This window comes from Anolis carolinensis, chromosome 3, assembly GCF_035594765.1.
Source record: "Anolis carolinensis isolate JA03-04 chromosome 3, rAnoCar3.1.pri, whole genome shotgun sequence".
Lineage (NCBI taxonomy): Eukaryota > Metazoa > Chordata > Lepidosauria > Squamata > Dactyloidae > Anolis > Anolis carolinensis.
In genome coordinates this window covers 109395111-109408521 of record NC_085843.1, presented here as the reverse complement: position 1 = coordinate 109408521, position 13411 = coordinate 109395111, and the positions used below count along the sequence as shown (strand labels likewise).

General features: G+C 40.4%; 1 protein-coding gene across 2 annotated transcripts; it reads left to right on the top strand.

Moving 5' to 3' along the window:
• Window positions 1–804: 804 nt before the first annotated feature.
• Window positions 805–11621, top strand: rgn (regucalcin). 2 transcript variants are annotated; one of them, XM_003218791.4, is made up of 7 exons: window positions 805–987; window positions 4897–5062; window positions 6749–6931; window positions 8247–8462; window positions 9241–9372; window positions 10563–10717; window positions 11329–11621. In XM_003218791.4, exons 2-7 carry the CDS (start codon window positions 4900–4902, stop codon window positions 11377–11379), a joined length of 900 nt encoding a protein of 299 aa, XP_003218839.1. In that variant the 5' UTR covers window positions 805–987; window positions 4897–4899; the 3' UTR covers window positions 11380–11621. The 2 variants fall into 2 exon arrangements, with proteins under 2 accessions (XP_003218839.1, XP_008105323.1); XM_008107116.3 differs by lacking the exon at window positions 805–987 and adding an exon at window positions 3748–3884.
• Window positions 11622–13411: the final 1790 nt, after the last annotated feature.

Sequence of the window (13411 nt, the reverse complement as noted above, 5' to 3'; positions counted from 1 at the left end):
ATGATGAGCCTGCCTTTGAAGAAACCTTGCCAAAAAACGCTTAGATGTTGTCAACTTGAGGGCACTTTGCAACTAAAATCTTCAGGGGGAAAACATAACAGAGTTGGATAACTATTTGATGTTAGAGAGAGGGCATTCCTTACAAAGCATTTCATTGAAATATTTAAAGGAAACATGTCTAGAGGCAACCTTCCTATCGCTAGTATTCCTGACCTGAATCTTAGGACTTCAAAGAAAGCGCAAGGAGAAGTAGCCATAGAAGAATTGTGTTGATGGCATTCATGGCTGGAATCATTGAGTTGCTGTGAGTTTTAGGGGCTGTATGGCCATGTTCCAGAAGCATTCTCTCCTGACGTTTCACCCACATCTATGGCAGGCATCCTCAGAGGTGTTGGAAACTAGGAAAGTAGGATTAACATATTTGTGGGATGTCCAGGGTGGGAGAATGAACTCTCGTCTGTTTGATGCAGGTGTGAATGTTGCAACTGATCACCTAGATTAGCATTTAATGGCCTTGAAGATTCAAAGCCTGGCTGCTTCCTACCTGAGGGAATCCATTGTTGGGAGGTGTTAGCTGGCCCTGATTGTTTCATGTCTGGAATTTCCCTATTTGAAATCATAAAATGAACAAAATCTGGCAACCAGTATTAAAAACTCTAAAATGAGGACAGTAAAGAACAACACTCTGAAAACGGGAATTCGGTTCAAGTCTTCCCAGGCCAGGCTCGTCGGCAGGGGCTTGTTGCTGCAAGAGAAGCCAGCCCAGCCCTTGCGAGGAGGCAGCCCGGCCTCTCCCGGAGTCCTGCTCCCAAAAGTCTCTCGTCAGCAGGGAAGCCGGCGCCGCCGCGTCAGCAGTCCCCAAAGGAAGCCGGGGATCGATCGATTGATCGGTCGGGACCCACCAACCCCCGCCTCCCGCCGGCTTTCCTTCGGCCTGAAGCAGCGCTCCTCCGGTCTGGGACTTTCCCAAACAAAGAGGCCCAGCTGGTAGGTCGCGTCCTGCCTCCAGTTTCCCCGTGCCTAGGCAAGCTGGGCTTTCGGGCTTTTCTTTCTTTCTCACCGGGGAAAGGGAGCTCACCCGCGGCGCCGTTTGGCTCTTTCTTGCGGGGCCTCTTTTTCGGCACAGATTAGGTCGAATGACACGAATCACCCAACCTGAAGCGCCTTGTTGTGTGTGTGCCTTCAAGGCATTTCCGACTTATGGCGAGCGACCTCATGGCGAACTTGTGATGATTTGGGGTTTTTTTCTCTCGGAAAGATTGGTTCAAAGAAGTTCTTTTGAGGCTGAGAGAGTGTGACGTGCCCAAGGGACCCGCCTCCCCAAGGGCTGCATGGCCCGGCAGAGATACCCGTCCTGCTCGCAGGCTTGAGCCAACTTCGGACCTCCAGGTGTTTTGGACTTCAGCTCCCACAATTCCTAACAGCCAATAGGCTGGGTTGCTGTGAGTTTTCCGGGATGTATGGTCATGTTCCAAAAGGATTCTCTCCTGACGTTTCGCCCACAACTATGGCAGGCATCCTCAGAGGTTGTGAGTTCTGTTGGAAACTAGGCAAGTAGGGTTTATATATTTGGGGAATGTTCAGAGTGGGAGAACCACCTTGATTAGCATTGAATGGCCTTTCAACTTCAAAGCCTGGCTGTTTCCTGCCTCGGGGAATTGCCTGGGGGAATCGGGCCCAGCTCATCACCTCCCAACAAAGGATTCCCCCAGGCAGGAAGTAGCCAGGCCTTGAAGCAGCAAAGCTATTCAATGCTAATCAAGATGACCAGTTGCAACACTCACGCTTTCCTCCAACAGACAAGAGTTCTTTCTCCCACCCTGGACATTATTTCACGGATATATAAATCCCACTTGCCTAGTTTCCAACAGACCTCACAGCCTCTGCGGTTGGTGGGGACGAGAAAGAGGACCTTCTCTGTCGTGGCTCCCCAGCTTGGGGATACCCTCCCAAAAGGGATTAGGCTGGATCCTCCCAATCCAGCTTAAAAACATGGATTTTTAAACAGGCTTTTGACCTTGAGTCGGCTGAAATGGACACGTGTGAGGTTGACACTCTGGCACTTGAGTTGTGAATGGATGGCAGCTAGTTTAGCTGTAAATTGATGGGTTAAACTGCTGAGCTGCTGACTTTGCTGACCAAAAGGTTGGTGGTTCGAAACCAGGGAGCAAAGTGAGCTCCCACTGTTAGGCCCAGCTTCTGCCAACCTAGCAGTTCAAAAACATGCACATTTCAGTAGATCAACAGGTGCCGCTTCAGCGGGAAGATAACAGCACTCCATGCAGTCATGCCAGCCATATATATGACCTTGGAGGTGTCTACGGACAACGCCAGCTCTTCGGCTTAGACATGGAGATGAGCACCACCCCCCAGAGTCAGACACGACTAGACTTAATGTCAACGGGGAAACCTTCATCTTACTAGTTTTAATTCTAGATAGTCTGCGTTTTTTAATTGCGTATTTTATTTTATGTGTTGATAGTGGTTTTATCATTTTACCTGTGATATTGTTTTACGTTATACTGCACCTGGAGTGCCTTGTAAGCCACTCCGAGTCTCATTTGGGAGATAGTTGTGGGATATAAATAAAGTTTATTACTATTTGTTATTAACTCCCAAGATTCCATAGTGTTGAGTCCTGGCAGTTAAAGTAATGTCAAATCACATTAATTCGACAGTGTAGATCAGGCATGGGCAAACTTTGGCCCTCCATGTGTTTTGGACGTCAATTCTCACATTTCCTAACAGCCAGTAAGGCTGAAGTTTTTCCATTCTTGGTGTAGCTCTATCCCCTTCCCTGCACAGGTCTTGCAAATTCAGGGTGGCTTCTTTAACTGAACCAAACCCTCTTTCTTCTATGGCTTCCTACTTTGCTCAGCATGATGGGTCCAATCCCTCTCTCAGACTGATCTACGCTGCCACATCATGCAATCCAGTGCAGTGAATCTGCATTTGGAAACTGCATGATATAACAGTGTCAATCCAGCCTCCTTCCCTATAAAAGTGGCTGAACTGTATTATGTCACCTTGTCTTGTGTATCTGGTGAACCACATCCTTAATCCATTTTTTGTGGTATGATTTGAGACTTCAGGCATAATGTTTTCAGGGTTAACAAGTTGGATTTTAAAAAAAAATGGTCTTATGCCCAAAAATGAAAAAAGAACATGCCAAATAAAATTAAAATAACTTTAGCACAAATTTGAGTTTGTTATCTTTATTTGGTTTTAATTACTATATTTCAATATTAATATGCTCAAAACAGAGTTTATGGTATGGTATACTATGAGGTATAAGTTAGGTCTCTTTTTAATAGTCACTCTCAAGCAACCAGAAACTACATTTATCCGGCTTCTACCAATCTCCAATGGTGCCGATTAACTAAGCGTTTACTGTACTTTTCTGTTTAAAATGTGCCTCCAATTTATCCACCAGACAAAAATTCAGTCTAATTACATGTGTACATAATACATGTTGCAATTTCTTGCTTGTAATTGTACATTTCTCTTTGACTTTATAACAAATCTATTTTGGGTATCTTGTGCAAAAATGTGGCACACAGCAAATAGCATCACATGTTCCCCCGCTTACCTCCTCCATTTTTGGAATATCCATTCCTCTGAAAGTAATTGTGAAACTTGCCTTATTGTTAGCCCGACTGCACACAAAAAACCACTTTATTCAGCAAGACTTTGGGTAATGTTTGACTATGAAGATAACAGCCGGCATTAAAGATTAGCAATCCCAGCTTCTATAAATGTTAGCGCATTTCAGATTGCATTGGTCTGCAATACCAAGGAAAGAAAAAGCTAGAGGAATCATTTAGAGATTCATCGTGTAGTGGACATATTGGACTAGAAATCTACAGAGCTGATTGAGGAAAAAGGTTTGGTATCCAGGATTTCTCATTCTGCTTATTCAGCGCATACTAGATGTATAAGAATGTGTCCTAAATTGTGTTCCTCTCTCCCCTCTGAAATGCTGACTGAAGAACAGTCCCATTGATTTCAGTGTAACTCTTTCATTGAATTAAATGGGATTTAAAAGCTATGAGTTTTAAATCGAATAATTGTGCAACTGAATTCATTGAGGCAAAAAATGGGACGTAATATCTATTACTATGTTTTGAAATGCACTAATTGCAAGTTTGTGTTGTTAACTGCTACAGATTGAACCAGTAGCAACAATATTGCAGGGATATTCCTGCACACACACAGGAGTATAGTATGTCTATTCATAAAACTGTTATCAAGGCACTTCAATTCCATGCCTTAGTATATCCTGTCTATCTAAATATTCCAAATGCACTGGATCTTGTCTCGTTATGCTAAGAAGAGTCAGCCCTAGTTAGAACTTGGATGGGAGACCTCCAATGAATATCAGGCACTGTAGGCTATCTTTCAAAGAAAGAAATGGCAAACCTGAGTATTTCTTGCCTATTAAATTCATAGACTGATAACTTAAAGGCACTTGCAAACCATAATATTATTTTTTTTCTTACCTGGCATGCAACTTGCTGTTATTGGGAAGCAAACTAATTGCTAACAACCAGTTATTGATACCTAGCAGTTTTGAAGACAGCAACATAATTAGGTGACTTTGAAATTCTTTGATTTTTTAAAATTCTGTTTTGTTTCAGTTTCATATCAAGATTATTGCTGTTATGTGACTTTAAGGTGACTCTAATTTGGCAACCCCATCCTAGAGCTTTTTTTTTGCAAGATTTATTCAAAGGGTTTCTATCACTGCCATTCTCTGAGGCCTAGAGAGTGTGACATCCCCAAGATCATCCGATAGGTTTCCATGGCCAAGCAAGCATTCGAGCTTGGCTTCCCACAGCACTCATACAACCATCTCTTCGGTTCTGAATTCTTGACTGCTATTCTTTTTCACCACAGACAATGTCATCCATAAAAATTGAGTGTGTTGTACAAGAGAATTGCAAGATCGGAGAGTCACCTCTATGGGAGGAAAAGGATAAGTCGCTTCTCTTTGTAGATATAACTGGAAAAAACATCTACCGATGGAATTCACTTACAAAGGACCTGCAAAGTGTTTCTGTAGGTAAGAGACAGATTTCAAAAATACTTGGTTCAGCATGATGATCACATCCACAGAGAATATGTTCCAAGACCCCATGAACCTATGGATAATAGTGAACCTATACTTTGACTACTGCAAGAAGCATGCCATAGAATTGCACTGGAGGATCTAGAGAAACTCACATACACTTCTGGGGAAGGGGATTTTTTTTCAGTGTGGGTAAGTGAAGCTCAATATCCAATTTGACCTCCTTATCCACAAATTTGATGTTTAGTTTAACTTACCCATACGTTTCACATATTGTACAGTTGACTCTCCACATTTGCAGGAATTGACTTGTTGCAGATTTGATTAAAATATTATCTCTAGAAACCTCTTGCACCCTCCAGCAGAAGTCATAAAAGAGATATTAGAGAGGAATTCTCTCAGGGCCTTTCCACACAGCCATATCAAGGAAAAGAATCCCATAATATCTGCTTTGAACTGGGTTATCTGAAACCACACTGCCATATATTCTAGTTCAAAGCAGATAATATGGGATTTTCTTTGGCTGTGTGGAATGGTAAAAGAAGAGATTTTATTCATGCTTTTTCCATTGTCATAGGGAGTTGTTTTGTTACTGCATTCAAAATAGAATATATATTTCTGGCTGTCCAAAGGTAAATATACGGTGATTGTAAAGATATATCATAGGTCTTTAGGACTTATGTAGAAAGAAGAAGAATCAGAGGTATTATTTTCCCCATTTCTGAAGACTATGGCAGAAGAAACCTGGGATTATTTCCCCCTCCCATGTATCTTTTGGGTCCATTTTTTATACTAAAAATCCTCATGTATAGGAAGTGTGTATAAATCCTAAGATGCCTGGTATGGAAAATGTGCTGTCATTTCACAGAATGATCTAGGTCAGGTTTAGTAATACCTATCCAGAACTGCCAAAGTGACTCTTATAAAAGTGGCATCATATTTTTTTAAAAGTCAGAAAAGAAGGGATGACGACTATTAACTCTCACAGAAGGCAGTGCTTTACAGAGGAATTTATATTTTAAAAATTCAAATAAGAAAGAATATCACGCATGTTGAATCTTACTGTTTTGGTTCCACTATGGGGAAGGCTGACCTCCAGGTTCTCATGAAATGGGCCCCCCTTGGGCAGAAAGCTTTTAGTGGTGACATTGGCATTATCAAGAGGTTTATATGTATCAGGATGTTGTTCTCAAAAGGTCCAAATTTGCAACAATGATATGCAGCTTTTTAGGTTGAGCCTGACGGGTAGTTTATGCAGATCAATGAAGATATGTGAACATGGGCTCTTATGTCCAGATTTAATCTTCAAACCCTAACCCATAGGAAGCATATTACACGAATTGATTAATATATATTTATATGCCTTTTAACCAAATACATCATGACCATATATTTGGGTATGTTCCAAGACACACCCATGGATACCTGAAGCTGTGAATAATAGTGAACCCTATATTTTGACTAATACGTCAGCTGGGAATATACATTGCATTGGAGGACCTTCGAAAGGTCCAGAAACGCTTCTGTTTGTTTGTTTGTTTGTTTTTTTGCAGAGAGGGGGAAGGTACATGATGAGGTGAATATTGAATCTGTGGATAAGAGGGTCATATTGTATTTCTAGTATTTTATGTATGCTATATTTTTAACATTCTGTTAAATCCCACTTCCAACATTTTGCAGATGCTCCAGTAAGCTCAATTGCTCTCCGCAAATCCGGTGATTACATGATTACCCTGGGAACTCAGTTTGCTGCTTTAAACTGGAAAAACAAGTCTGTAACCTCCATTGCTCATATTGATAAGGATAAACCCAACAACCGATTCAATGATGGCAAAGTGGACCCTGCTGGAAGATTTTTGGCAGGTAGGTTGGTCATGACTTGTATGACAGAGTCCTCTCTTAAGAATATTGGAAGCTGGGAGATTAGCAAGTTGTCAAACGCCACTCCACCAACCTCGCTGGGACTCCCTTTTGGCTTTTGTTTCCCTGGAACAATTTGCAGCCAGGAGCAGTTCACATCTTCCGTGGCACTGAATGCGGGTCTGTGATGAAACAAGGTCCATGCTTCCTTGATGCATTGAGGAAGTATATCTTGTTGATGGGTAAAAGTTAGCCCTCAACATTCACTGAGGTTTAGGAGCATTGCCCCTCCCCCTCCACCCATCCGAACTAGAAAACCTATGAATTAAAGAAAAATAACCTAAGAGAGCACCTCTGTAAAATTTCCTAGGTCTTCCAATGCAACTTAATGGTCAACTAACAACAACAACAACAACAACCATGTCAAACTACTCTGGGACTTCCAAATTCAGACTGACAGGGTTTTGGAGCACAATACACCTGACCTCATGATCGTGCTAAAAAACAAAGTATGGATTGTCGATTTTGCAATCCCAAGTGGCAAGCAGAATCAACAAAAAGCAACTGGAAAAGCTTATGCAATACAAGGATTTAAAGATCGAACTGCAAAGACTCTAGCACAAGCCAGTAAAGGTGGTCCCAGTGGTGATCAGCACACTGGGTGCAGTGCCCAAAGACCTTGGCCACATTTAAAAACAATCAGTACAGACAAAATTACCATCTGTCAGCTGCAAAAGGCCACCCTACTTAGATCTGTACATATTATTTGCCGATACATCATATATTCCTAGACACGTGGGAAGTGTCCAACGTGTGATCCAATACAACAGCCAGCATAGTGATCTTGTTTGCTGTATACTAATCTTTTTGTGTATCCTGCCCCTCTCCCCAAAGGGACTTGGAGCAGCTTATAACAATGTGACAGTAAAAACAAACAAGATGATAAGCATACAAACAATATACATTAAATGAACAGCTTCTACTACAAATTGATCATATATTTGCACTGGAGGATCTAGAGATTCCTAGAGATATGTTTTCTTAGTTTGAATATTCTTTCAATCACAGGTTTTCCAGATCAGAAAATAACTCCACAAAGGTTGAACTCAAGAGTGCAGTTATCCTGTAGGTTGCTGCCAGTCGGAGGCTATTTTGTTACCATGAGCTTTAAAAGTTTTAGCAACAGTTTTGCACAGAGGGGTGTTGGAAAAACAATGTTAGAACCTTCCCTTTTCAAAGCCTGATCTTTCTGAATTCCTCAGCATTTCCGTTGTCTTATCTTTCCATACTAATAGCCTGTACTCTGTGTTTCTTACAGGTACCATGGCTCAGGAGATTAGGCCCGCAGTGGTGGAGAGGCACGAAGGGTCCTTCTACACCCTCTTCCCCGATCACTCCACAGTGAAGCACTTCGATAAGGTGGACATTTCCAACGGTTTGGATTGGTCACTGGATCACAGAACCTTCTTTTACATCGATAGCCTTTCCTATCATGTGGATGCATTTGACTATGACCTGCAAACCGGGAAGCTGTGTATGGCTGCGCTTTTCATAATCTTAAATCCCTCAGAAAATTACTTCTTGCACACAGTGCCTTTCACACTACTGAGCAAAAATCCTGTATCTGGTATATAAACCATCAGTGTGTAACTACAGCTACTAGACAAATCTTCATCATCAAAAAGTTACTTTTTTGAATTACAGTTCCCAATTGGCATGGCCATCTGCTATGAGTTCTAATCCAGAAGGAAATTTTGTAAACCCTGAGTTGTTCCTAAGAAATAGTCCCTCCGTTGATTCACTTCTAACCCATTAGTCATCTGTCTTTTAACAGTTTCACTGAATGATCGCAGATACATAAGTTTAATGTAAGTGAAAGGCATTGCGTCACTTTAATAAATATCCATTACAGAATGCTATTTTCGTATGCTGTACTGAACTGGGCTAGATTTTTTTCTTGCCTCTTTCAAAAATGTGAAGGACACAATTTATTGCCATTAGTTCAGTTTAAGGATAACAGTGTTTGTATTTTGCATGATATAAACCATAGGAGTTGTGTCCAGTTTGTCCATGGTATCAGTAATGCTGGTTGGACATTACTTTGCTATGCTTTTGTGAGAATAATGCTGCTTTAGGTTGATAGAGTGACCCTATACTTCATCTGCATATAATATTAATTTGGGTTATCACCTTAAATTAATCTTTTTACATTTTTGTAGCTTCTTGCAATCAGCATGTCTCAGAAAATGGTTGCTTCTCAAAGCATGCAACATGAAATATAGTTCATTGTTTCTTTTAATTTCTTTCTGCAGCCAATCGCAGGCACATGTACAAGATGGAAAAGGAAGACAGCATCCCTGATGGGATGTGCATTGATACAGAAGGGAAGCTCTGGGTGGCCTGTTATGATGGAGGAAGAGTGATTCGTATAGATCCAGAGACAGGTAAGCTACATGTTTTGCTCTTCCAACATTTCCTAGCTGAAAACTGTCTACTCTAACAGTATGAACATTCCCTGGAGGAAGTTCCACGCAGAACCTTCCTCTTGGTGGGATCCATGGAATCCACTTTCCATGGTGGGATCCACTTTCCACCTGCCTCTGCAGGGCTTAGCATAACAGGATTTAGAGTTAGGGATGGACAAATTTTAATTTGAAAACATTAGTCAGTGAACTGAAGTTGAATTTACACCCTAACCTAAAGTAGGGATTGTGATGGAGGATTAAAACTGGGATACATGTGGCCAAACTACATTAGAGTGTGGTCACACTAGAAGAAGGTGTAACAGTTTGCTTTTGCCTTAGTTTACAGTGGTGGTTCTCAACCTGGGGTCCCCAGATGTTTTTTTTTTTTGCATTCAACTCCTAGAAATCCCAACAGCTGGTAAACTGCCTGGGATTTCTGGGAGTTATAGGCCAAAAACACCTGGGGACCCCAGGTTGAAAACCACTTGTTTACAGGGAAGGCAAAATGCTGTCCTCTCTTTTCCTTTCCCTCCATGGAGGGTGCGTCTGCATTGTAGAATCAATGCAGTTTGACATCATTTAAACTGCTATGGCTCAATGCTGTGGAATTATGGGATTTGTAAATCATTGAGACTCCAACTCTTGCAAAACTTTAACTCCCTTTTTGAGTGTGTGTGATCTGCTCTGTTCTTCTTGCACTTGTGGAACAGGTTGCAGTTGTGTGAGAGGAGATGAGACATCCTCTTCTGATTTGTTCTCTTTCCCTTTCTTGTTAAACACATGCAGCTTCCTACTGGTGCTATTACATCCTTCTCTTTCCCAGTTACCCTCAAAAAATACGTATAAATAATATAGCAGCTGTACTTCCAAGCAATATGAGATGCCCGTGTTTTGCCTATGCGTCTTACTAATTACAGCTTTAAAAGGATTGGCCACATTTTCCTTGCCAAAGAAAGCTCTGTGATAAAAACCAACTTAATTCTAGCCTGTTAAGAGAGCGATGACTGGATATTTCCATAAATTCAGCATGGCCTTCGTTGCAACAGGCTTTTCTCTTCTCCTTTCCATGGAAACTGAATCCTAGGCAAGAACGACTTAGCAAATGCTAACCTAAATTGTGGTCATAGCAGATGCCTAAGGGTGTGATTGGTGTTGTATTATTTTAACAGGAAAACGAATCCAGACTGTGAAGCTGCCTGTTGATAAAACAACTTCTTGCTGTTTTGGAGGAAATGATTATTCTGAATTATACGTCACCTCTGCTTGCCAAGGAATGGATGAGGCTTATTTATCACAGTACCCACAGAATGGCAGTGTATTCAAGGTAATGGGATTGTTTATATGCAACTGAAAGAAGAGTCAGCTCTTGAGAAAACTATTATCATACTTTGGGGATCCTGGATAGTAGTAGTAGTAGTAGTAGTAGTAGTAGTAGTAGTAATACATTTATTACCCTGAGTTGCTGTGCGTTTTCTGGGCTGTATGGCTATGTTCCAGAAGCATTCTCTCCTTACATTTCAAAACGTCAGGAGAGAATGCTTCTGAAACATGGCCATACAGCCCAGAAAACTAACAGCAACCCAGTGATTCCAGCCATGAAAGCCTTCAACAGCACAATTTATTACCCACCTCTCCTTGTGGCTCCATCCTGACCTTCCACAAGGTCTAGTCAGTATACAGATCCAAAAATGAAATTTGTACATGAGATTTATTTAATCGACTGATTAGACAGCAATCAATCAATTCTTCTTTTAAAAAACATTTTAGTGCCCATGCTTTAAGCAGAGTGATATTTTCTCAATTTTTATTTGTCTAGTAGATTAGAAGAAACAAAAGTGTCCTAAACAGGACGTAGACATACCGTATATTTGACTCTGAATGTATTCGCATGTACTCTTGGTTATTACCATGTTTATATCCTTCCCCTTTAAACAGATAACTGGACTTGGTGTAAAAGGAATCCCACCATATGCATACGCAGGTTAATGATTGCTCTTGAAGACATATCAAGATCAGGAAAGAGATGAACTCAAAGATTTGCATGGTTTGAAGCCTGTCTCTTTGCACAGGAAGGTACAATGGGATAGCCAACAAAAAGAGCTACCCCGTTAATATTTCAGCCAGGTTTGTGTGTCATCATTGGCTTTTTACCTCTGTTAACTCAAAAATAGATTCCACCCCTCTCTTTTAACCAAAATAATTTCTTTCCTAATAAAATTTGAAATAGATGATTGCTAGAATGGCTTGGTTTGTTTGAATCCCATCTGAAATATTTGGCTTTAAAACAAGAATCATAGAATCGTTTGGCAAATAATGTTAAATAATAATAATAATAATAATAATAATAATAATAATAATAAAACATCATAAAATACGTTCAATAAAATGTATCTTATTTGTACAAATAAGGTAGCTTTCTGTATAGTTATTGATCTCAATTTCGTTCTGTTGCATTTCTAAAGGTCATGGGATATTATTGTCTTTCTGGAGTTGTGCAGAATTTACCAGTAAAATGCACTTTAAAACCCCTTTTGGTTAATATAAAAACAGTTAACTCCATGGCCATCTGGAAAACATATACATATTTTAATTGAGGCTGTTAATGTTATGTAGTGTAATATTTTCCAAAGCTTTCAGTAGCTGTGGCAATTCCTTTTGCTATATGCATATTTACACTTTCACATGCATTCAATCTTTTAAAACCTTTACCTAGAAACTGTGTTGTCACTTGCTCTGCTTTTAGCTAGCCTTCAGGGTTATTTTGAAAAATTATGAAAGTTTAAGTCTTTTACTTAAGCCTGTAACACTTTTTTTCTGTCTGCTTGTAAGCTGCTCTAATTTATGTAGAGAAACAAAGTTGCCTGCATAATTGTTTTCGAATTTATTTTTGGCTGCTTCTTACAGCATTCAGTTTCAGCTTTTCTGCCAAGCTTCTGGTGGTTCATTTCCAAATTTCCTTCCCTTTCTTCTAGGCTAGTTATATAATTTGATTCAAGAGAATTTGGGAGCAGTATCTGCTAGTGTGCCTCCTTCTTAAAGTCACACACTACATGATCCTGCTGTTAGCCCTAACTTCTGTCAACCTAGCAGTTTGAAAACATGCAAATGTAAGTAGATCAATAGGTACTGCTCTGGTGGGAAGGTAACAATGCTCCATGCAGTCATGCCAGCCACATGACCTTGGGGGCCCTTCAGCTCTTCGACTTGGAAATGGAAATGAGCACCAATCCCCAGAGTTAGACACAACTACCGGTAGATTTAATGTCAGGGAGAAACCTTTATCTTTACCCCTACTAACAAATAGTGAATTTCTGAAAAATGTGCTTTAAAGCTCATAATTGATTATGATATTAATAGCACACAAAATCTTAGCTGATGTTCTACATCACACTCTGTATTCCATAACGTTACAAATTTGTAGCCATGTTGAAGAAATCCAACACAACTTTGTGAAGATGGACATTGGACACAGAGATTCAATGAAGATCAGGTTCTTCCTAAGATCAGGCTTAGCCATAACCATAACCAGAGGGCTGGACACAAATCACCTAAGTCTCTGAAATGTCATGGTTTCCACCAAGTTGATCACATTTGCCAATTTTGTTGTTGTTGTTTGTGGCAGCTCCCAGATCAATACAGCCATTCTAGTATTCAGGGCAGACTTACTCTTCTGTTCCAGAAGTCCAAATGGTACTCAAAGCAGTAAAATTAGAACAACATGTAAAATAGTATGGAGTACAGAAGTTAGAAAAGTAATAAATCGTATGGTCCATTCAAACACTACTTTCAAAATGCTAAAAATGAAAACAATTCCAAACTCTACAATATATATTACATACTAAAAACTGCAAGCCCAGTTGCACATACTGTATTTTGACCCTGAGCAGCTAAGGCTGAAGGCCTGTTAGAACAAGAAGATCTTTGCCTGCCAGCAAAAAGGAAACAGAGAAGGAGCAGAACAAGCCTGTCTTGAGAGAGAGTTCCAGAGCTTAGGAACATCTCCTTTCTTTCTTTTTAA